This window comes from Microtus oregoni, unplaced genomic scaffold (genome assembly GCF_018167655.1).
Source record: "Microtus oregoni isolate MIOR12 unplaced genomic scaffold, Mior012 000042F_ref0000377, whole genome shotgun sequence".
In the NCBI taxonomy this organism is placed as follows: Eukaryota; Metazoa; Chordata; class Mammalia; order Rodentia; family Cricetidae; genus Microtus; species Microtus oregoni.
The window spans coordinates 9,885,830-9,909,146 of NW_024543209.1; the positions used below are offsets into that span (position 1 = coordinate 9,885,830).

The 23,317-nt window shown below is 48.8% G+C and overlaps 1 protein-coding gene across 10 annotated transcripts in view; it reads right to left on the minus strand.

Moving 5' to 3' along the window:
• Positions 1-2,819: 2,819 nt before the first annotated feature.
• Positions 2,820-23,317, minus strand: part of Rreb1 (ras responsive element binding protein 1) — a 122,605-nt gene continuing 102,107 nt past the window's right edge. For 8 of the 10 annotated variants that reach the window (XM_041632663.1, XM_041632668.1, XM_041632662.1 and 5 more), the window contains 4 exons: positions 19,509-22,422; positions 13,599-13,760; positions 7,467-8,270; positions 2,820-6,122 (listed from right to left, as the gene is read on the minus strand). In XM_041632663.1, coding sequence (XP_041488597.1) covers positions 5,644-6,122; positions 7,467-8,270; positions 13,599-13,760; positions 19,509-22,422 — 4,359 coding nt within the window. In that variant the 3' untranslated portion in view covers positions 2,820-5,643. Of the gene's footprint in view, positions 6,123-7,466; positions 8,271-13,598; positions 13,761-19,458; positions 22,423-23,317 lie in introns of those variants that run through there. The other 2 variants (XM_041632669.1, XM_041632670.1) reach the window with 2 other exon arrangements.

Below are 23,317 nucleotides of genomic sequence, written 5' to 3' on the forward strand. Positions count from 1 at the left end.
CATGTCTGTGGGGCATTGTCTTGATTGACAATTGATACAGGAGGACCCAGCCCACTGTGGGTGGCACCATTCCCTTGGCAGGTGGGCCTGGATTGCACAAGAAAGCTACCTAATGTAGAGGCATTTCACTTGTATTTTATAAATAAAGCTTGCCTGGGGTTTGGGAAAGTAAAACAGCCACACTGGCCACCCTTACAGACCAGCTAGCAATGACATACACCTTTAATCCTAGCAGCCACACTAGCTGCCACAGAAACCGGGTGGTGCACGCCTTTAATCCCAGTCCTAGAAGGATTATAAAACGGCAGGAAACAACTCTCAAACACAGTCTCATTCTGAGATTCCTGGAGGCAGGATTGCCATTTCGGATTGAGGTCGAAGTAAAAGCCAGTGGCTGGCTGCTTTGCTTTTCGGATCTTCAGGTTGAACCCCAATTTCTTTCTCTGAGTTTTACTAATCGTGCTTTAACCTAAGCATGACCTTTAGAGCAAGTCAGAAAGCAGCCTACTTTCTTGTTTTCTTCTTAAAGTTCCTGTCTGGGTTCCTGTTCTGAGGTCCCTCTAGGGATGGACTGTGATTTGGAAGTCTAAGTCAAGTAAGACCTTACCTTTCCTCCTTGTTGCTTTTGGTCGCCTTTATGGTGCAGTAACAGAGATGAAAGAAATCTTTCTCAGGTTGACTCATCCAGGGCTGATGTCTGGTCCTCAGATCTAAGGCTTTCTCTTCTGCTCAGGACAGTCCCACAGGCCTTACTGTGCTGCATGGCTCACTATGTCCTCAGGGAGCAGTTTCTGAAATCTCTGTGGGTTTGTGGTCTTCAGGACAGGTGGGCTGCTGACGTGGCAGTAGTCTGGATATAGGGAAAGGGTGGGCATGAGGGTGGTGGGCCAGACCCAAGGGTCCCTGTGGGGCAGGAGGCTGGGGTTCTGTGGGACTCAGCCCAGAAGGGCAGCAAGCCTCCCCCATCCCTCAGCCACTTTCTGGAAATGGGCTCTTAGGTGCAACGCATTTCCTGCCAAGATAATTTGTCGGGGGCGGGGGGGGGGGACCTCTCTTCAAAGCTAACTCCTGGCCCCTAGAGCAAGGCATAGCTAAGCGTGCCTTTCCCTGACTGCCTTGTGGCGCTCACCCTGCATCTGGTTTAGCATCTAGAAGCCTCTTGGGGATGCTCCGGAAATTCTCAGCCCTGTCTCGTCACCAGGTGCGCCTACACGTGGCTTTAGTCCTAGCACTCAGGAGGCATAGCCAGGCAGATCTCTGAGTTTGAGGCCAGCCTGGTCAACACAGTGAGTTTCAGGTTAGCCAGGGATACGTAGCGAGGAACTGTCTTTTTTTTTTTTAAAGATTTATTTATTTATTTATTATGTATTCAGTGTTCTGCCTGCATGCATCATTGCAGGCCAGAGGAGGGCACCAAATCTTATTACAGATGGTTGTGAGCACATGTGGTTGCTGGGAATTAAACTCAGAATCTTTGGAAGATCAGGCAAAGCTCTTAACCACTGAGCCATCTCTCCAGCCCCTGAGGAACTGTCTTAAAAACAAACAAAAACCCCACCTCTTCTCATACTCCTATGAGAAGGTACGATTGCCACCTCATTTTGGTGGTTTTCCTGTGGCCATCTTTGTCACTCTAGCGTCAACATGAAACCAGAATCCCGCCCACCTACTCCAGTCTACTCTAAGCTCCACACCTGGTTCATTCTTGTCTCTCTCGCCGGCTTCCTGCAGGGCTTGTGGCCCACAGGCCTTCCTCTGTGCCCTCTGCAGACAACTGCACGGGTGACTTCCTCAGGCCTGGCCTGGCCGGGCTGTCCCTGTCTCTTCCTGGTTCCTTCTTCCCCCTAGACTCATATCTTCTTCATCTTCCTCATCTACTTCCTTTACCGTCAGTTTCCCTGTTAGAACTTAAGTTGCAAAAGAATCAGGTTTCTTCTGTATGATTCTCTTAGTGTCCCAGCCAGGGACTGCTGGGCAGTGGCTACCGGGGAACAGGAGTGCACAGGCAAGGGTGACTGGATCCTGGGGGAGGAATGAACAACTCAGAGACCCCTAGTACTCAGTGTAGGTCGTTCTTCTCTTGTTAGTGTTGAGACAGGGTCTTTATGTAGACTTTATGCCTCTGCCTGAGTACTGTGTTTAAAAGGCATGTTCTTGATTTATGTGACTGATGTGATAGACCAGCCCACTGTGGGCGGTGTCATCCTTAGGCAGGTGGTCCCGGGTGTATAAAAAATCAGACTGAGCAAGTCAGGAGGAGCATGGCAGCAAGGAACACCCTTCCAAGGTCTCTCTCCGCTTCCTGCCCTGACTTCCCTTCACAGTGGACTGTGACCTCAGAGTTCTAAGAAATATACCCTTTACCCTCCCCAAGTTGCTTTTGGGTCCTTTGTCTTTCTGCCAGGTGGGTCCTAAGGATCAGTCTCAGGCTGTCGGCTTTGTGGGTGCCTTTACCCACTGAGCCGATGTGCTAGCCCATCTTTATTTGAAGCAGCATCTCTCAGTGAGCCTGAGATCACCAATTTGTCCAGGGAGTTCCAGGGATCTGTCTGTCTTTGCATGCACCCCCCTCCCGCCACTCTGTGCTGGCAGAGGGACCTGGGGAGCTGAACCCAGGTCCTCAACTTTTTTGTGTCGGGCACTTTCCTAACTGGGTCATCTACAGCCCCAACTGACTTCTAAAGATGTTGTCTGGGTACCCAGGCTTCTTGGGGGGCATCAACCCTTGACAGCTCCATGGGGCTGGCCACTTAGACCGGCCCTGAGTGGGCTGCAGGTTTAGAGACAGGATTGGAGGAACTCACAGGTTGGTCATGTGCCACTTTTTAAATATAACATTTATTGCTTAGATGGTTTGATACAGAACAGCTTTCTTTTCATTCTGAATCTGGAAGTTCTATACAACTGAGTACAAAGAGAAACAAAAGTACCAAAACCAAACTTGTGATTCTGTTCATGTGGCATAAACCAGTTTTGTACATAACATGTAGCAGCAGTTTTTAAGTTCCCTTTAGAAAAATATGAATTCTACAGTTATTATTGTTTCCTGTTTAATGCATGGGCTGAAATCATCAGGATCAACTTCTCGAGGAAAGAGAGGAGAAGAAAGAGACGCACGGAGGATGATCTGTCTGAAATCGGCATCCGAGGAGCTGCTTGGACACAGCCCCATGGGGCCTTTTTGTCTTGTTTTCACAGCCAGGTATCTTATGTAGTGATTGAATCTCAGCGTTGTGTCCATTAAAGAGAAAAACAAAAACAAAACAATAACAACAAAACCAAGAAAAAATTTGCACCTCAAATTTTTTTCAGACGATCCATATATATATACACATATATAATATATATATATATATTTGTAAAAGCCCTGAGGAGAAAGAGAATCAAACAAAATGTATAGAAACAAATTAGCTGGACATGCAAACTAAACTATGATTCACCCAGCGTTTAAACAAATCACAAATTTCACAGTTTAATATGGGGGGAGGAAGGTGGGCAGGGCAACAGACAAATAATACATCTCTCAATCTAATAAAATGTGGCAAGACCTTATTGACTATGAAGGAATAGATCAGACTAAATAAAGCTTTAAATCAATAGTGATTATTGCGAGCTGCAGCCCCAGTTATGGCTGCTGCTGGGAGCCAATCCCTGCTACATCTTACCGCAGCGTAGAGTTCAGTCACGGCTTCTCCCCACAATATGATGAGTTTAGTGTGGAGAGTTGCAAAGAGAAACAAAACACAAGAAACCCCAAATAACAACAATGAAACTAACAATCGTAATTATAATAAAAAACAACTAAGGGATGTAGGAGCTGGCTTTAACTTAAAAGACCACGGGGCCATTGGTTCTGATTTCTCTCTCTACAGTAAATAAAATCTCAATTTTAAACTGGTTCATACATCCCTAATACAGTTAAAAATCATATATACCTCAACATTTTTCTTTCATATGCAAATATATCGCTTTTCATTATCTCTAGAATATCTATCTTCCATTGAAGTCAGGGTGGTTGGATTTTAGCCACTAGAGACTGGTGGACAGAAGGGTACGCATGTCTCAGGGACAGAGGAACACGGGGAGCCGCAGGGCGAGGGGAAGGAGTAGAGGCAGACCTCCCGGAGAGAAGTCTTGAGGCTCTGCAGGCAAGGGGCAAGGCTAGGGGCTCTAGTAGCAGTGTGGCTCAGGCATCCTCGGGTCTCAGCTACAGGACAGGGTGCTGAACAGACGTCAGCTACAGTAGGAGCGGTCTTTTTTTGCTGATGAGGGAAGGAAGTCTACTGCCTATGGAGAACACTCAGGAACAAAGGGAACCCTGCCTTTGTGCACTGGGGGATCGGCCAATCAGGAAGCGCTGCTCTCTCCCAGCAGCGGCCCCACACTGCAGGAAGGTGCAGGAAGACAGCCCTCTAGGCTAAACCTTGCACACCCGTGCGCAGTTCAGATCATCACCAGCAGTAGTATCTCATTGCTTTTCAAAAGACAGTAGCACAGCAGGGGGAAGGCTTGGACGCAGCTCAGCAGGAAGACTGGGAGGCCTTGCCAGCTGTCTCTGAGGTGCCCCAGGCATGGCCTGGCGTCTCGGATGCCTGTTTCCCACCACACATGCATCCTTGTCCCCTCTGAGCCACACCTCAGCCATGCTTGGAAGCCCACTCCTGGCCCCTGCTGGCTTCTACAGCCACTGAAGTAAGGCTTGTCTGCGTACAGTAGAAGAGCCATCACTGGTGTGCCAACAAAGCTTCAGGCACACATCGTGCGGGGACCAGGCGGCAGTGCAGGTCTCCCAGGACAAATATTGCCCATTTGTTTCTGCTGAATGCAGAGCCCAGCAAACTGATGAACTAATAATAATAATAATATAATATTAATAACATATACCAAATGGGGAGAAGGGAAAAATCAATGACATCCAGGTATGTCCTCCATAGGTCACGCTGCCGAGGAGGCCATTCTTCTCTGTAAATTAAGAATTTGAACAGTAACCATTTCTAACACGGAGAGAGTGGAGACACGTGAGGTTGAAGCTAGACTCTTTCCTGGCTTTGGCTCACGCCACACTGGAACTCTGCACCAACCACATCCACTAACAAAGACCAGCTCATGGCTCCTCCACCAGGTGACCCAGAGACAAAAGGTCTAGCTTAGAAATCAGCCTCGCACCCTCTTCCCTCTGGTCATGTACATGAAATTCACATCATTTTCTTCCAGTTATTGGCTACGGGGATCCAAGGGTTAGGCTTTCTTCTTCTGTTTCCAGCTCACAGAACAAACAGTACTATCTATCACAGGTTCACAGAAACAAGCTCAAACACACCAACACAAAAGGTAATGTTAATGCTTAAATGAAGAGATACTCCCAACAATTCATTAAAATACGTTTTGTTAAAACGCCATGGGGGGGCGTCATACCCACAACGACGTGGGAGAACCCATAAGTAGTTAAGGCACTGGAGCCGGCCGTACTGAGGCCGGGAGCATGCGCACTGGGTAAGGCTATGGCACGAGCTGGTTGGCCGCACTGCCTGTCTCTTTCCTCTCTCTCCAGACAGCTGAAGGACACCTAGAAAACCTTGTGAAATCTATATTCGGGAGGCTCGGCTAGCTTTATCTGTGTGCTGATGGGGACAGGGCAAGCTGTCATTCCATCCCCAGGAGCTGTGAGGCACCTTCGGTGGCCGCCAGGATTGGGGCAGGCCTCTTGGCACACAGCTCCAGTAAGTCTTGCACAAGGGCTGCTGGGCTCTCGGAGTCTGTTTCACCTGGAGACGCCTGCTCCTCAGGTGTGCTGTGGCTGGACTCAGCTGCCTGTTCCACTGCAGTCTTCTCCTCCTGGCTACAATCCTTCCCCGAATTGGCCGGGTTCTCTTTCCGGCTCCTGGTGACGGCCACGTGGTTGCTGGTACCGGGAGCTGAGTTGGCCTCATTCTCGGAGACAGGGTTGTTAGCACTGTGGGTTGACTCATCCTCACTGTCCTCCTCAGCCCGCTCATCCTTGTCGCTGTCCTTCCCGTGGTGCTTGCTGTGCCTGGCTTTCTGGTGGATCCGCTGGTGTCGGACTAGGCTGTGCTTTAAGGTGAAGGTTCGCTCACAGGTCTGACACTTGTATGGCCTTTCTCCTGAGCAACGAGAGAAGGAAAACGAGATGTCCATTAACACAAAGGCCACTGGTTCCCAGCCCCTTGCTCTACTTGAATGCAGCAGCATCCAGAACTAAATAAATAAAGCTTGCTGCTTAGGGAGAGCCATCTTTTCTTTTTCTAAAATAATTTATTTAACTTTCTGTTTTGTTTTCGTTTTTTGAGACATGGTTTCTTTATAGCTCTGGAGCCTGTCCTGGATCTTGCTCTGTAGACAAGGCTGGCCTTGAACTCACGAGATTTGCCTCTGCATGAGCCACCACTACCCAGCCTAACTTTATTTTATGTGCATAAAGGTATAAAATCCCCTGAAACTGGAGTTGCAGACAGCTGTGAGTGGCCACGTGGGTGCTGGGAACTGAACCCAGGTCCTCTGGAAGAATAGCCAGTGATATTAACTGCTAAACCATCTCACCAGCCCTAGGGAGAGCCCTCTTATTTGCCACAACTGGCAAGACTAAGAGTCACATTCTTTCTCCTGTTCCTCTCAACTAAGTCTTCTACATACTGATCTTAAAAGAATCCCAGAAGCAAGGAGTCCTGTAGGAGGACTGAATGGTTCTTGTCCAGGCACTGCATGGCCAGGAACAATTCCCTCAAATCCCCTCAATCACGGCACAAGGAGGCGTAGTTGGGCTTTCCCAAATAGCTTACACACCAAGTTGCCACAGCTGAGAACATCTCTGGCCAGAACAAGGTCCCATGTAGGGCCCAGCTGCTGGCTGGGCCAAGGCTACTTGTGTGTGTGTGTGGGGGGGCATGGAATGAGATATGGACAACGTGTTGGGGTGCTCTCTTTGGGGGGATGACAGCTGAGGAAGGATGCGTCTATCTTTCGGCTTCATGGTTCTATCCAGGTCTCTCTTCCCTCCCCCTCTCTATCAAAATAACAGGACCTTCTGTGGACATCGCAGCTCCAGCCCCCAGGTGGCAGGCTGAGCTCCACAAGGGACAAGGCCCTATCCACCTACCTATTAATAGATGACACACGGGTCTTCACAAAATAGGCCGGGCCAGCACCTGACTTCCCTGGCATATACACCCCTGTGTCCTCCTTAGCAACTGGCTGACATATGCCCACTGTTCTTGTTCTATAAGTCTGTGGACAGGGCAGCCACCCTATCTATAGAGGCCAAGACTAGAACTGAGTGGCCGAGGAAAACAGTGTTTTCCAATGTACTGCTGCAGTAGGCCCCCTCACCTGCCCTGCAGAAGGCCTATGCCACTCTTAAGAGTCCCGGATTTCCCTGCTCAAAGGACAACCAAACCTAGCCAGTTTTCTCAGATGAGCCCTGGAACTGACTTGGGTTTGGTCTCTCATACCTGTGTGTGACCTCATGTGCCGGGTGAGGTCCTGCAGGGACCAGAAGCGCTTGTTGCACACACTGCAAACCTTCTTCCTCTTGTCCGCCTTGCTGGCCATGCTTCTGGGGGAGTCTGTCTTTGGTCTCTTGTCACCGCCACTCCTCTTCTCGGCTGTGCCTTCCCCGTCAGAGGGGCCCTCTGTTTCTTCGTTCTGTTTCTCCACCGAGGCCTCCCTGGTTTCTGGGCTTGGATCTATTGCCGGGGATTCAGCAGGCTTCTCCTCAGGCTCAGGGGAAGACGAGGGCCCTTCGGCTGCTCTGCCAGCACTTTCATTCTCCAGCATAGGTGCCTCCTTCTCCTCCTTGGGCTCCTGGCAGCTGTGTGCCTTCCTGTGGCGGCTCAGGGTGCCCAGGAACTTGAAGTTCTTTCCACAGGTATTGCAGGTATGCTTCTGGTCCTGCTGGGCTGTGCCTTGGCTGTCCACAGAGCCTGCCTCACTCTCTGCCAGCTTAAAGTCCATCAGCTTGCTGGCAAAGTCAAGATCCAGGCTCTGGTTGCTGGCTGTATCTTCCTCCGGGGCATCTGCATCCCTGGTGCTTTCTTCCACGCCACATTCTTCCTCTGGCTCTGGGTTCTCCTCTGTCCCCTTTTCTTCCTCGTTCTCAAGAGGGGCTGCCTCTGCTTTGGCCTCTTTCACAGGGAGGTCCTGTGTAGCTGGGCTGTGCTCCATGGCTCCCTCTGATGGTGGCAGCTCTTTATCCCGGGCTGTGAGGTCCAGCACCTCACCTGGGGTAGTCAATGTGTCTGTGTCTGACTGGCTGTCTGTGTAAGCAAGCAAAAGAAGGAAGGGGTTCAGATGAGGTGACACCGAGTATGCCCCTTTCAAGGGCTTTACTGGGACTTGGTTGGACCCACCCTGGCAGCCTGGACACTAAATATAGTGAGGGCTTTTTGAACCTGGAGTTGTAAAAGACCAAACTAGCCTTCACATTCCCAGTTAAACAGATGGGTTCTTGGGCCTCAGAACTCCTGACCTCCACTGTCACACCCAAGATCATTCAGCTGTCCCCTCCCCAAGGAAGGTGTAGTGACTCAGGCAGTACAGACAGGAGAGGGCGTGCATTCCAGAAACTCGCAGCACTAGGGAGGTTGAGGAAGCCAAGTTGTAAAGGTTATCTTTCCAGTGCAAAGAGCTTTCACAAACATGCAACATACACAAGAACGACCCCCCATCTTCCACACGTGGTCCTCAAGGAGGTTCACAGAAAACGACCCACATGTGGGTTCTGTTTACATGGTCCACAGGCACATCCCCAGGTAGAGGCCAGAGCAGATGAACAACACACCTGTGAACAATGCATGCAGAGGACCTTCAAAACGTGGGCACAGGCATTCGGGGAGGGATGGCAGGTGGTTCTGAGGGGCTGTGAGAGAGGGTGACAGGGACCTAGAGGGTGAATCTCCTGTACACAGTGATGTCTACAAACCAGACACGGGAAGTCCATGCCAACATTACACACCAAAGCCAGGCACATTGGTGCACACCTGCACTCATCAGAGACTAAAGCAGGTACACAAGAGCTGGAGGCCAGGTTGGGCTTCTCACAGTGAGTTCAAGGCCAGCCTGAACTATGAGATGATCTCAAAACAAACAAAAACACAAAACAAAAAACCCCAAAAAACAAAACAACAAAAAAAGAAGAAAAATAAAAAAAAAACCCAGAAAGATATGAAAAAAAAATTAACCACACTGAACAGTCTCAGGAACATAACCTTTTCTCTACTAGGGTTGAATAAGAACTTAATGGTTCTAACAGAAAAATGGTGGAACCTGGCTGAGAACTACTGTTTAGCCACGGACTTAAAGTCCAATTTACTACTGTAGGTTTTCAGTGCTTCCTCTGAACCCCGAGCGGAAACTTGGGGTTTTACAGAACATAGAGAAGGTGCACCCCTGATAGACACATCTCTGATCAGTGCTTGAGGAAGTCGAGACTCTTGCTGTGGTAGAAGACCACTGTATGCCGATCATTCCTTCCCAGTGCCACAAGCTCAATCCTGTGCCATCAAGGTAGGCCTGGGGGCTTGCCTCTGACGTGGTATGTATACTTCACACTTGCGACCAAGTGAGGACACCTCCGTCTATGTTAGTTCATTGGTTTCATTCTTACTGTGCTTGGTAGAGGCTACTGTTTGGGTGTTTCAAGAGACTTCAGAATTAAACCAGTAACTATGGCATGAAGATGACTTGCGACAAGAAACAGCAATCCTGAGAGATGTACACTTAAGTTTAGGCTGTACTTCAAGAAAACACCTATGCTCATTTTCTGGTGTTACAGAGAGCATCTATGGGATGGGCGTGGTTTAAACTCTGCAACAAAAGCAGAGGATGCATAGATTGCTTGCTTTGTGAGTAATTCTGTGTGTACATGCATGCACATATGTTTGGAAACCAAAGGTCAGTGTATGCTGTCTTCCTCCATCTCTAGTTTGTTTGTTTATTTATTTATTTGAGACTAATCTGAAGTTTGCTAATTGGCTAGACTGACTGGCCAGCAAGCTCCAAGGGTCCTCTTTCATCTTGCCTCTTGCTACCACAGTTCAGGGATTTTAGGCACAAGCCACCACTACCGGTTTGTTTTTTTAATGGATGCTGGGGACTGAACTTAGATCCTCATGCTTGTGCGCCAAGCACTTTTCGGAACGAGTCATTCTACTTTTTTCTAGTATACCCTAGGCTGCTCCTATTATTTTTTTTTTCCCAGCAAACCATGATTTCTTTCTTTTTTGAAACAGGAGGTTGCTAGGTATCCTAGGCTGGTCTTGAACTTGTGCTTCTCCCACCTTAGGCCCAGAGTAGCACGCACTCAGTACACAGGCTGTTTGAATGTATTTAAAATGATAAACTTATAAAAATAAGCTGGGTGGTGGTGGCACACACCTTTAGTTCCAGCACTCAGGAGGTATAGGCAGGGAGATCTCTGAGTTTGAGGTCAGCCTGGTCTACAGAGCGAGTTCCAGGACAGCCAGGAATTCACATAGAAACTGTGCCTCAAAAATAAATAAATAAAAAAAAACACCACCCCAAGCCCAAAAACCACTTATAAAAGTAAAAATGAATTTGGAGGCCAAATTCGAGTACTAGCACTAAGACAAAATTATGCCCCATGATCTAGTTCTGAGGGTGGATAAATTCTATGCACAACTGAGCAGAAGAGGCTGGGTTGCACTCCAAACTTCCACTAGGGGGAGTGGTTTAGCAGGGTAGCCTGTGACCTGATTGGGAACAATAGACTCACATATGGTGAGTGAGGAGATGACTGGAAAGGCCACGTCCTACTATGGCTTCTCCTTAAATGTAGGCAGCTGAGCCCACCACTTTTTATGGGCAAGGCAGCCTTAAGAGAACACAATGTTTCTGTCCCATTAGTCTCCCCGTAGTGTCCATGACACTTAAAGAAAATTGGTGGGGGAAGCAGAAGGAACCCCAGTAGACAATGAGTGCCCAGTTCCTCCTACAGGGCAGCAGATTCTGCTGGTCATCTCTTGCTTCCTAGAAATGCAACGTCACTCAGCTAATGCGACAGATGCAACTGACCTACAGGACCTGGTGGACAGTTTTGCCTACACTTTGCCTGATGTGTTCAAGCATGGGGAGCACTTTTGGGTACCAGTGTGTGTGGACAACAGGACTTCAGGGTTGGTAAAAGTGCCTTCCATTAAGGAATAGTTAAAAAGGTCCTGTCCAGGCACTACCAATGTGATGCCTACTTCATGCATCACTAAGAAACAAGAAGATTCCTCAAGGACAGAGGGAAGAGTTTCGGTTTAAAACTGAGTATAAATACAGCCCTTTAAGGGGAAACTGTTCCCCATCACAGTATTTTTAGGCCCTGGGTGTGGGAGAAATCTGGGGTGCATTTTCATGGAAGATCTCATGTGGTTGGAAAAGTCACACTGACATCATAAAACATGTTCAGCTATTTAAAAGAATTCAATCTATGCACATATAAACCAAACCTCAAAAAACTTCAGGAACTTCCTTGTCATTTCCTGTCTCTCTAAAACAGAGTCTGTTCTGGGATTGAGGGTATGGTTCAGGTGTTAGAGCACCTGCCTACCCAAGCTGATGGACTTGGAAAGCACCCCAGAGCTAGGAGCAGGAGGACCAAAAATTCAAGGTCATCCTTGAGTCTGAGGATAACCTGAGCTATCCTGTCTCCAAGGTTAAAACCAGAAAAGAATTTTTAAGGAAGCCTGTTCCTCCACCCTCAGCCCCTATCACAGCCGCCCGGTTTGTACATTTCTCAGGTCCCTCAACACTTGTCTCCTATTCTGCCTCTCTCTCCGGTCATGAGCTGTGTCTAGAGCTTAAACAGACACTTATCCCTTTGATACTCTCACAACTTTCAGTGACTTCCTTCCTCAGAGGCTTTGTCCCTTTAAGAAACCCTATATAACTTCTGGGGCAGGGCCTTGGAAAGAAAACCTGCAACTGTAAACTTAAAAGTAAATACACCACAGGCTAACACTTGGTGCCAAAGCTAAGTAAGCTCAGACCATAAATCCTGACTGAGCTCCGCTGTCAGCAGAGGCGTTCCTGTGAACATCCTCCACTATGAGCTGGATGCAGAGAGACTTCCCTCCCTGAAGCAACCCCTGTGTCCGCTGCCTTCCCCCTTGAACTGGTTAGGGAAGAATCACAGGACAGTTCTGTAAAACAGACTGTAAGAAAACGTTCCAGTCTAATAGGTACCGTGGCAATGACGGTTAAACATTAACTGCACAGTCTGCGGCAAAGACAGCTGCTGCAGTGCCTTGGGCTTCCTGGAGCCTGAGATTGGGCTTGGCTCACAGGGAGTCGGCCATGGCAGGATACCTGTCTTTACTCAAAGACCTTGGAGAATTATGTGGAAATGAAGTCAGGGGCGGGGGAGAGGAGCCAGTGAACCAGCTGAACCCTTCTTGCCCTTAGAGGGTCTACCTGGGCAGAAGGACCCAGCAAGCCAAAGGCATTCCATTGTTTTTACAGTCTGAGTGAAGGTGTGGAAAGGGGAAACGGAGCTGACATCCCCACTGGGATCAGCTCTCTTCGAAATCCAGTCCACCGTAATGTGTCATCACTGAGGGAAGGACAAGGGAGTCAGGGGTTGGGATTAATGATTGTCACTCTGTCCACGCTGACTCCCAGGGGTGGAGTGCCACCCAAACTACACAGCACTCTATCCCACCCAAATCTGAGGAAGAAAAGAAGCAAGACACAACTGTAACCCTAGATAAACACACCCATGGCGTAGATTCAAGCAATAGCAAATGCCAGCTCTCAACACCCACAGAGCTGAACCCGTGTCTGCAATGCCCTCACCCCTACCTGGGCGGACTAGGTGGCCTGTAGCAGCTTGGTTTTATATGGTGTGTTTTGGGGGTTAGGAGGTAGCATACTTGAGTAGTCGGATTATGGAATGTATTGAAGAGAGGACATGAGTAAATACAGAAGCCGAAGGGGTGAGGGTGGCATGACAGGAATGGGGCAGTGTTAATTACTCTGTAGGGTTGGAGGGAGGAAGCACAAATCAGCACAGGAGAATAATACCCGGATCCAGGTCAAGCAAAGTTATGATTAAAGAAAGGACATGCAGAGTGCTTTTTCAAACAAGGACAGGTTTATACTGGGAAAGAATTATTGAAAAGAAACACCTTGCCTTGCCCCACCAAGACCCCCTCCCCATCTAAGAGCTTGGAGGGGGGTCACAGTTCCTGCAGTACTGAGTCTACTGGACAAGAGCTGCTCAAGAAGGCTGCAGAAGCTGGGTCCCCCAAACTTCAGAGCTGTGCATTTCCTTCAGGGATATATGTACATCAGGAGCTGAAAGTATACAACATGTGGATATCCCGCCTTCCAGGATCAGAACAACGGCAATTTCTGGAAGGAAGGCGCTGGTTCTCCCCCTTAGCATTTCCAGTGTGCCCTAGGCACTGACACTATTTCCCCAGCTCCACAGGCCTGGGTGTCAGTCAGCTTAGGCAGGAGTCGGGCACAAGGCCCCCTAGGCGGAGGCTGCACAGTGCACATCTCCAGCTCACATGGCTTTAGCTGAGATCTGGGGAGCGCCCTCCTCTCTCTTGTTCTCCATCACCTGGAGGCTCTACCTGTGCTATCATGGGATCCAACATCACCCTCTTTTGGGGGAATAAGCCCGTTTCTTCTCAGGGAGCAGGTGGTAACTCCGTGTTTGCGCAACTGGTGGCGTTCACAGTTAGATTTGGTAGAAAAGAAGGCATCGCATTTTTGACAAGGGAAGGGTTTCTGACCTGAAGCAGGAAAAAAAAATATGTATTTATCTGACTTTCTACTGCAATGAAAAAAGCAAAGTTGCTTTTGATCTATTCTCCTTGGATTGCTGGCATTTGTTTACCCCTCCACACCCTTTCATTTTAAGAAAATAAGAGAAACACACTTAAAACAAAATCAAAAGCAGACAACAACTAAAATAATCATTTTCCCTTAGCCTTCATGTAACGGAAGCTGTCTTCAAGTGGCTAGAAGAAAGTTAACCATGAAACCAAGGCACACATGTTTCAATGAGACAGTAAAAACGTGTTAACACCGCCACAAGGACCTTAAGGTATGGCAAGCAATACCTACAAACCAGAGAAAAACCATCCCCTTCCAGCCTGGCAGGTAATACTAAAGGTGAGGAGTGAGCTGGGACAGGGAAGCAGGCTCTAGCCTCCCCAAGGGAGATCATGAACTCCTGGCAACCTGCAGGGCCCATCCCGAGAAGTCAGAGTGAGTCCTCCACCCAGTGTGGCAGGTCTCCCCCTTCTTATTGTGGCTCCCACAGAGGAAATTTTGCAGTGACCTCTACCTAGGCCCTATTGGCAAAGGACAGGAGGACTCATCCCATGGTTCCCAGGTTTTCTTACTCTTTCTTACCAGGACATGGCTACGTCTATGTTGAGCTACATGTTCTGCTCTACAGAAGCACAAGGAAAGCTAGGCCAGCGCCGGGCTCAGACCCTAAGCCAAGGCCATGAACGAATAGGGTGGTATGTTGGGAGGAGAGGCCCTTGTTCCCTCTTAGAGGAGGGTTCTGCTTTGGCCTGCTTATCCCCCTCATTTATTTGATCCCGCCCGCATTGTAAACATTGTGTTTCAAAATGCACTGGAAGCTCCCCTGTGGCTTGTCCTGCGTTTGTGTGGACTGACATGGAGGGGAAAGGGCAAGGGCTGAGTATGTATGCACGAGAAAGTAAGACAGGGGAATGGGAAAAGTTGAGGAGGTAAAGAAGGAAGAGGGGGAAGGAATAGAGAGGGGAAGAAAGGAGGGAAAGAAAAGAAGAGAAGGAAGAGGGGAAAGGAAAAGGGGGGAGAGAAGAGGGTAGCACCCCATGCTTTAGGAGAGAGAAGGGAATGATGGGACTGCTCAGTGTCACGTTTGCCTCTACCCCTAGCCCCTGCTCTAGCCGCAGACTCCAGGCCCCAGTTTCTGGACTCCACTGGGACAAGGTGTCACGTACTAAAACCGTGGAGCTGCTGCCTGGTGCTGCTATCTTAGAACCTTGAACCTGGAGGCAACCTTCAATAACTGACAGGAAGAGTCACTTGGCACAGCTCCCTGGAAACACAAACCAAGGACCTTCCCTTTAGACTAATATTTTAATAATGGCAAAGCTCGGACTAGTGCAATGTGCAAGGCGGGCATGGCAGAGGCCGCCAGGGCTTGCTGCTGGGAAGAGCCAGAAGAGCTTTTTGTTTTCCAGGGGCAGGAAGGCCCAGAACGCCTGTGTCAGTGCACCCAGGACTGCTATCAGGAATAACTGAAGACAAGGGGCGTTTATTCCCTCCCGAGAGCACAGGGCTCACAGACCACCTTTGGAGCCATCTGCACTGTCAGGCAGACCAGCTCAAGGGCACAGCTCTTGTCTGGCACTTGCGAGACTCTGGGCTTGAACTTTAGCATCCAAGAGCAGCAGCAGCAACATCCACCCCACGAAACCAGCCAAGCAAGCAGGAAAAGACCCCTATCCTGGCAATGTCTAGTCCATGGAGTAGACACAAAAGGAGTATGGGGCTGGGAGTAACGAGACAGACATAAATGTTTGCACCAATCCAAGCGTACTTAGAGACCTTGGAAAGGCCACATTAAAATCTTGTCAAGTGCACATTAGAATGTACCAAAACAAGGGACCCTTGTACAATAGCTGAGAACCCACCAGTTGCTTGGTGAGTTCCATGACAGGGGTCTACAGGAGCTTTCTGCTAAAAATATAGACAACACCTTCATTTAAAAAGAAAAAAAAAGGCATAAAGTAACTAGCTGTAGAAACATCACTGCTGTGCATTTTTTCAGGTTGACTGTTTTGCTTTTCATTAATAATTGAATATATGATATTTTAAAATTTCCTTTACAATTTCTTTGTCAAAAAGCAAAATGGCAGGTTCTTCAGATGGGGAAGAAGAGAACCAAGACAAGGGAGAAACAAAGGGGCAGGGCTAGTGGCAGAGCCTGAGCTATAATGAATCACTGGTTCAAGAACCAGCACCAAAAAGGGGACAGGGGAACTTTAAAAAAGAGGAAAAGGTCAGACACTACTATACTGGGATTCGCTGATTTTCTATTGTGTCTCTGAGTACATGTGCATGCGTCGGAGACCAAGGAGGCCCAGCATATCCTGGAGATGGGGTTACAGACACTTGTAAGATGCTCGATCTATTACAGGGCTGCTGGATCTAAACTCTGCTCTTAACTACTCAGCCATCTACCGGGCTCCACTATGCTGGAATTGTTGATTTCAAAGGAAAGGGTAGGTTCCTATCTCTTACATGATTTACTTTTTAGTTTTTACACGCTTTTCCTTTATAGGTGGCTTGGACAGACAGGCTATATTCCATGATGAAGACAGTTTGGTAGTGCCAAGCTATAGATCATAGGAAAAGCCTCAAACTGACAAGTAACACAGTTACTTAAAACTCACATGCTCACTGCAAAAAACCCTCATTTTTAAAATAGCAATATGCTGTGCAGAAATGCAAAAATGGTGAGCCTTTTTAGCATATTATAGTAGATCTGAAAGACATCAGAGGACTTCAGCCACATCACATGATTTAAATGACCATTGATAATTGTCCTATATTATTATGATTACTATTGTTGGTGTGTGTGTATGTGAGAACAGCTCTAACCGTAAGGAATTACTTTTGTACTCGGGGCCTGTATGTCCTCCACCCCAATGTGAGCACTGAAGCCAGTCAGCCAATGTTCATCCATGCAGAGCAGTCAGAGAAGGAAGAGGGAGGCATTATCTGAAGGGCACTGGGAACAAAGCCAGGCAGAAGGAACAAGAGTTTGCTGAGGACAACGGGACCTTGTTTGTCAAGACCTAAAGGACGGATGAGATGAGCTGCAAACGTTCTGTGAAGAGAATCAAGGTTGGCTCTAGCCTGTGACTCAGACGGAGTGTTTGTGGTGACAGGACTGCACAAGTGCAAGCCTCCCTGGACCTTCCGCCAGCTCTGCTCTCAGGGTCAAGACGTCTTTTTTCTTTTGTAGTCAAAACTACCACTTAAGCAAAAGTGGTAAAGTAAGAACTTGGGTTGGAGAGATGGTTTAGTGGTCCTGAAGACCTCAGTCAGTTCTGGGCACCTACATCTGTTGGTTCACAAGCACTTGTAACTTTGGCTCCAGGGGATCCAACACCCTCTTCTAGGCTCTGCAGGGACGTGCACAGTACGTGCAGTTATACATACAAACACATAGATCAACAGAAATTAAAATAAACCTTAGTAAAAGGCATCCCAGTACAACTGGTTCCAGTTGCTTTCTACACTGTGAGGCTACCTCCTTACTCAAACTTCGGTGCTTATGACCCATTAGCAATGGGTAGGAGGTGAGGGGGAAGAGCCCAGAGCTGGCAAAGGAGCTCAAAGCACCCATGAGAAAGTGAGTGAGCTAGGGAATCCCAGATGTTACAGCTGGAGGGGATTCTCAGATATTGCACCACCCTGACCCGTCACTGTGGAACAAGGAACCAGAGCAAAGGGAAGGAGGAAGAGATGAGAACAGAGTCTGAAAGGGACTGGTTGTTTGCTGGCACTCTGTCCTCCTGTGGCCTGAAGACACAGGATGAGATGCTCAAGAGGGAAACTGGCAGGAACAGGGCATCGCTGTCTCATGAGGTGTAACATATTCAGAGAAAGAACAGTGAACCACAAGCTTGTAGAGAGTTGGAGGAGGGAGGAAACTGAGTGTGTAGTAACCACACAAGAGGACGTGAAAGATGACAGCTTCCTCCTCAGATACAGTTCCTGGAACCTAAGCAGGGTAAAGAGCTAAAGCCATGTTTGTGCTGGCTGGCCCCTGTTTGGACATTTAGCATTTGGCCTCCTTGCTTCGTTGTAGGGAACGGGTAAACTGGAGAAATGTATCGAGACAAAGTATTAGATGCTAGGATAATCCCACAGATCAGTTGATGGGCTGATTAACTATAGCTGAACCTGGGTTTTGCTCAATGCTGTTGGCTGTAAAAAGTAGTCCGCCCCCCCCCCCACCGTGTGTGTGTGAGTGTGAGCATGCACATGCTATGGCATGCATGCATGTAGACGCCAGAGAACAACTCGTGGAAGTTGGTTCTTAACATCTACCATGTGGGTCCTGGAAACTGAACCGGTTCAGAAGCTCCTAAATCAGCAGGGATGGGATCCTGGCAATCAAAACCCAGGCAACCATAAGCAGTGGACTCTCAAGTGCGGATGTGTCTCTGGTATGTACCGACACCAGCACAAATCAAAAATTCGTGGATGCTTTAGTTTCTAGGAAGGCTGTCAGTTTGCTGGGAGAGCTCTCATTCTCCTCAGAGGGGCTGGGGAAACCACAAGGTCCAGACCATCTCCAAAGACACAGAATGCAGCTCCCACCCACTTTCCATCACCTGCCCTTCACAACACTGTTGGAAACTTCCTAAGGACCTCGATTCCCTAGAGTTTGTAAGGACAATGACAAGCTGTCCAGTTAAATTTAAACTTCATTCAAATCAACAAGTAATGCTTTTGTCTGTCTCTAACACTACAAAAATTACTTGTTGGTCTAAAATTCAAATTTTTCTGGTGAGCTTTTGTCTAGCAATCCTGTATCACACATAAAGTAAGAATAATTTGATTTTTCAGTCTTACCTATTAATGTTTGAATTGTATACTCCAAAAGGGTAAGGACCTTTTAACTCAACGTACAAAGCCCAAATGATCAAAGATACAAATCCTGTGATAATACTCAGAAAATTATAATTATATATGAAAATTACTAAAATACTAAATACCTGGCATAAAATATTCTGTATTTAAGACTTCTAAAATTCAACTTCTAGAAACTGACATCTGAAAAATGTTTCTGGGATATCATTTTGGTAATTTAGCTCTGTTATTTAGAGCATTAGAATTTTAATGAAATTATTTCTACCAAGAGTTGACATTTTACAATAAATAGAACTTAAAATTATTACCACTACCAATCATTTATGATAAATATTCAAAAAAGGAGAAAAAAGATAAAATGAAAAAATAGGGGAAGGTGCAGCTACTTCAGAGAAGGAGAAAAAATGGCCAAGTCTCAGTTGGCAGTATGACCTTTTATGTGTATGGTAGGCAAAGGACCCTACAGAATGTTCAACCTGAAAAAGTAGCACTGAAGACACCAGGATGGGAGTTCTCATGTCAAAGAACCAAGCTAATTACATCTCCAGAACCATCATCAATGCAAAGTCCCACTTCTCCGGATTGCCTCCATATTTAACTTAGTAGAAAATCTAGACACTTGTCAGGCAAGGGATGTAGGGAGGGAAGCGAGAGCCTACGACCACTGTCACCTCTGTCTGATCCACTTGTTTACCCATAACCTTGCTGGCTCAGACCACGGGCACAGATTAAATGCAAACCAACAGCCTGCGGCTTCTGAGACACAGAGGAATGGAGCATGAGAAAAGGGGCCCTAGACTTTAGGCCTCCCCCTCCCCCTCAGTCTCTTTTTTCAAGACTCACCAACTGGTGAGCCCTGGGGGCCTTACCAGTGTGTGTAAGCATGTGCCTCTGGAGGGAGCTGGCCCAAGGGAAGACCCGGGGACAGTGAGGACAGTTGATTTTCTGCAGGCAGTTGGCATAGGAGTTGCGTTTTGCTCTCAGCAGCCTGTCTTCGGCAGGGCTACCCTGCTCCTCATCACTGGGCCCATGGTGGTCTGCAGGGGCTCCAGACACCTCATCCTGAGTGTCATCCTGTGCAGTCTGCAGAAATGGGCTGAACTTGTTGGTATCTGTGGTGGCTAGCATCTTCTCGATGCTAGCAAACTCCCCACTGGAGTCCAGGTCCACACCACTGCTGTTGGTGAGGGGCCGGTTTCTCATCCCCCTTTTCCTTCCCCTCTTCCTGGATAAGCCAGACGGCCCTTGTTCAGTAGGCAAGGCTTCCTCTGGGCTGCTGGCCGTAGCAGGTGGGTCACTGGATTCTTTAGGGCTTGTGATGTCACTGGGGGTGGTGACAGCTTTGGAGATGGCGCTTCCTAAGCTGTCTGTGGCCACAGTGTTACTGCTGTTGATCGATGGCCCAGGGTCAGCTACCTTCGTTTTCAGCAGAGTAGGGGCAGAGGATACAGATGAGATGATCTGGGCAATGGAGGCCAGCGGAGGCAGCTCCTCTGTCACGGGGGGCTTTGGCAAGAGCAGGGGAGGCTTTGGCCGTAAGGGCCGAAGCAAGGCTGTGTTGTTCAGAAGGGCAGAGTTGCCCAGGAGGGTAGGATTGCTTATGAGAGCTGAGGAATAGATGGGGACGGCCAGCTGCACGGGGCCCTGGAGGGGCTGTGTGTGGGCTTCCAGGTTGGCAGCCGTGGTAACAGCTACCACAGTGCCTGTGGGGTTTTCCAAGCTCCCTCTGGGTTCTGCAGTCACTGACAAGGTTGGGCAGGGTGGTGGGCAGGGAGAGAGCTGCTCAGCTTTCCCAGATTCTGGTTCTGGTTTCTTGGCATCACTGGGAACAACTGTGTCCTTGTCTTTCTTTATGCTCTTGGGGATGGAGAGATCAATGGGCTCCATGGAGCAGTCATAGAGGGCAGAGGAGGAAGAGTTCAGCAAGGAGGACACATTTTCCTGCTTCACTTGGACCAGTGCCAGGCCCTTCTGTGAAAAGTCAAGGGGCTCGTTGAAGTCCATTGCAAAGCTGCTGGCTGGCTCCAACTTGACAGTGATGTGCGAAGGCAGGGGCTGGGTGGGGCTCGTGTGAAGAAAGCCATTTTGGGGTTCCAGGAAAGTGGCGAGGGGCTTGCACTCACCAAAAGCAATGCAGTTGCCCTCTTCTCCTCTGGCAGAGGCTTCTGTGGCCGTGTCTGTGGGGCCAAGGCCACCACCTGTGGCAAGCACATAGCTCTCGATGTCATGTTCGGGCACGTGCAGGTGCTGCTTGAGGATGTGATGGACGCAGTTGCGCTTGGCCGCAAAGGTGGCATTGCATTCCTTGCACTCGAAGGGCTTGCGGCCTTTGTGGCACGCACCCAGGCCTCGGCTGCAATGTGTACGCATGTGGATGCGCAGTGCGCGGTAATGCTTTAGATCCTCCCCGCACAGCCGGCACACCGTCTCTGGGGAGCAGAAGGCGTCCACCAGCTCCGCCGCACTGCTGCTCACGTACTCTATGTTCTTTTCGATGTCCTTCCGGGTGGCCTTGAGGTGCTTCTTGCGCAGGTGGCGCTCACAGTTGGCTTTGACTGTGAACGGGTAGTGGCAGATCTTGCAGATATAAGGCCGTTCCCCACTGTGTGTGCGAAGGTGGCGGATAAGAGCAGCTTTGTCTGCAGCAATATAGTCACAGATGTTGCACTGGTAGGGTGAGATGCCCAGGTGGGAGCGAACATGGGCACGCAGAACTCCAGAGAAAGCAAACACTTGGTTACAAAAGCGGCAGGGGTAGAGCACCTTGCGCATGGCGGGGGTCTTCTTGCCACTGGGACCCGTCATGATGGCCTTGAGGTCACCCTCCGTTATCTCCTGCTTGATCTTTGCCTCCATGTTTAGGGGCAGCAGGGCCTCGATGATGCTGTCCTGTTCCAGCTGCGTCTTCATCTCAGGTTGGCCTGGCAACTCCACTCCAGGCTGCTGCAGGAAGAGCTGTGTGGTGGTGTTTGGCTGGACCCCAGACTTAGACTGGAGCAGATGAGCATTGGAGGTTGCCTCAACTGTCCCCTTGAGGAACTTCAGGGACTGTGGAGGAAGGCTAGGGCTGATGCAGCCTGGGGATGCCTGCTGCGCATTGATGAGAGGTGGCGGTGTAGAGGTGGCTACCACTGTCCGGGGTGTGACCAAGGGCTTTGGCTTCAAAGGAGGCATGTGCTTGAAAATTGCCTGAAGGGGGGTGGCAGGAGCCTTGGAAAGTGGCGGAAGACTGATTTGTGGAGGAGCTGAAGCTGCCATCTTTAGAATCTGTTGGATATCTGCTAGCTCAATGGCTGACTCTCCTGAAATAGGTTTAACCACAATACTACTGTCCGGCTGGATGATGAAGCCCTTTTGGAAGGGCTGCAGGGATAGTTGTTTCATGCCCTCCTTTGTAGCTGGGAGGACTGTCAGAGAACCACCTAGAGAAGCAGCTTCGAAAGGGGACAGATTCAGCACATTGGTGCAGCCAGGGTCCTGAGGTAGCTGACACTTGAGTGCCTGGAGCTGTATTGCTTGGTTGTCATCCGGCAGGGGCTCCTCAGGTGCAGGCCTGATGTCTTTGGTGTGCTGCAGGCCCAGCAAGGCCAGGAAGGCCTTCTGGTCCACGGTATCATCGGCCAGGGTCTTGGTCTGGAGATTCTCCTGGCCCTGATCAGCAGGGATGTGGGTCTGCCTGTGCAGGATGAGTGAAGACAGCATGGGGAACGCCTTGTCGCAGGTGTCGCAGATGAACCGGTGCTGCTCGCTGATGCACCTCCGTAGGTTTGTTTCACACCAGGCCTAAGTGAGACCCACCAGCAAAAGCAAGGGAGAAAAGGTGAGGCTTTAAAAGCGATCCTGACGGAGACGTGAGAAGTGTCTGTTGTGTGACAGCAATCCATTTCATCAACACAGAGCCGACCTTTCTCAGTGTGAGCCCGAGACTGAACTAGGAAACCGTAACAGCGAGTGGAAGTCTGGCCATGCACAGCTACAGATGCAGTCCAACACAGAGTGGTGAACCTAACGGGATACACTAAAGGGTAGTTTTCTTTTGTCACCCCACTGCACAGTTCATAAGTGTCAGCTCTCTAGATAGCATTGTCTTATTGCAATGTTGTGTGTGTGTTTTGTCATTTTCCCGAATGTCCTTTCTCTCACTAAAATCTGGTCAGGCCCAGTCTTTCCTCCTTGGGTTTCTTGGGCTGAGAAGGATGGATGATCTTAGGTTGAGTTTTCTGTGGATCTACCTCACTGGTACCTTTGCCCTCTCTGCAGGCTCTAGTACTTAAAGCTGTGGTTCACCATCCCCATCAAAGCCCTGTTGTAATGGTTAGTGTCTGCCTCAAAGCAAGGTAGGTTCTGAAAGGATGGAAAAGCCTGAAAGAATCACGCTTGTTTGATTAAGGACACCACCACAAGGGATATACTAAAAGTACAGTGAAATAACATCACGAGGGGGCTTTAATTAAGCCTTTAAAAGAGGGAGAATGCTTACACTGGAAAGCAGAAAGCCAGAACCTGACAGACTGAGGCAGGAGGATGGCCAACTTGTGTAGTGCCAGACTAGCTGAGAGGACAAACCAAGGCGATTCTTCACAAAATGATGAGAACTGGCTGTTTGTGTGAAGGGAGAGTCATGCATGTACATATGTGTCACTTCTATGTGGATACTTCCTGTCTGAATTTCATACAT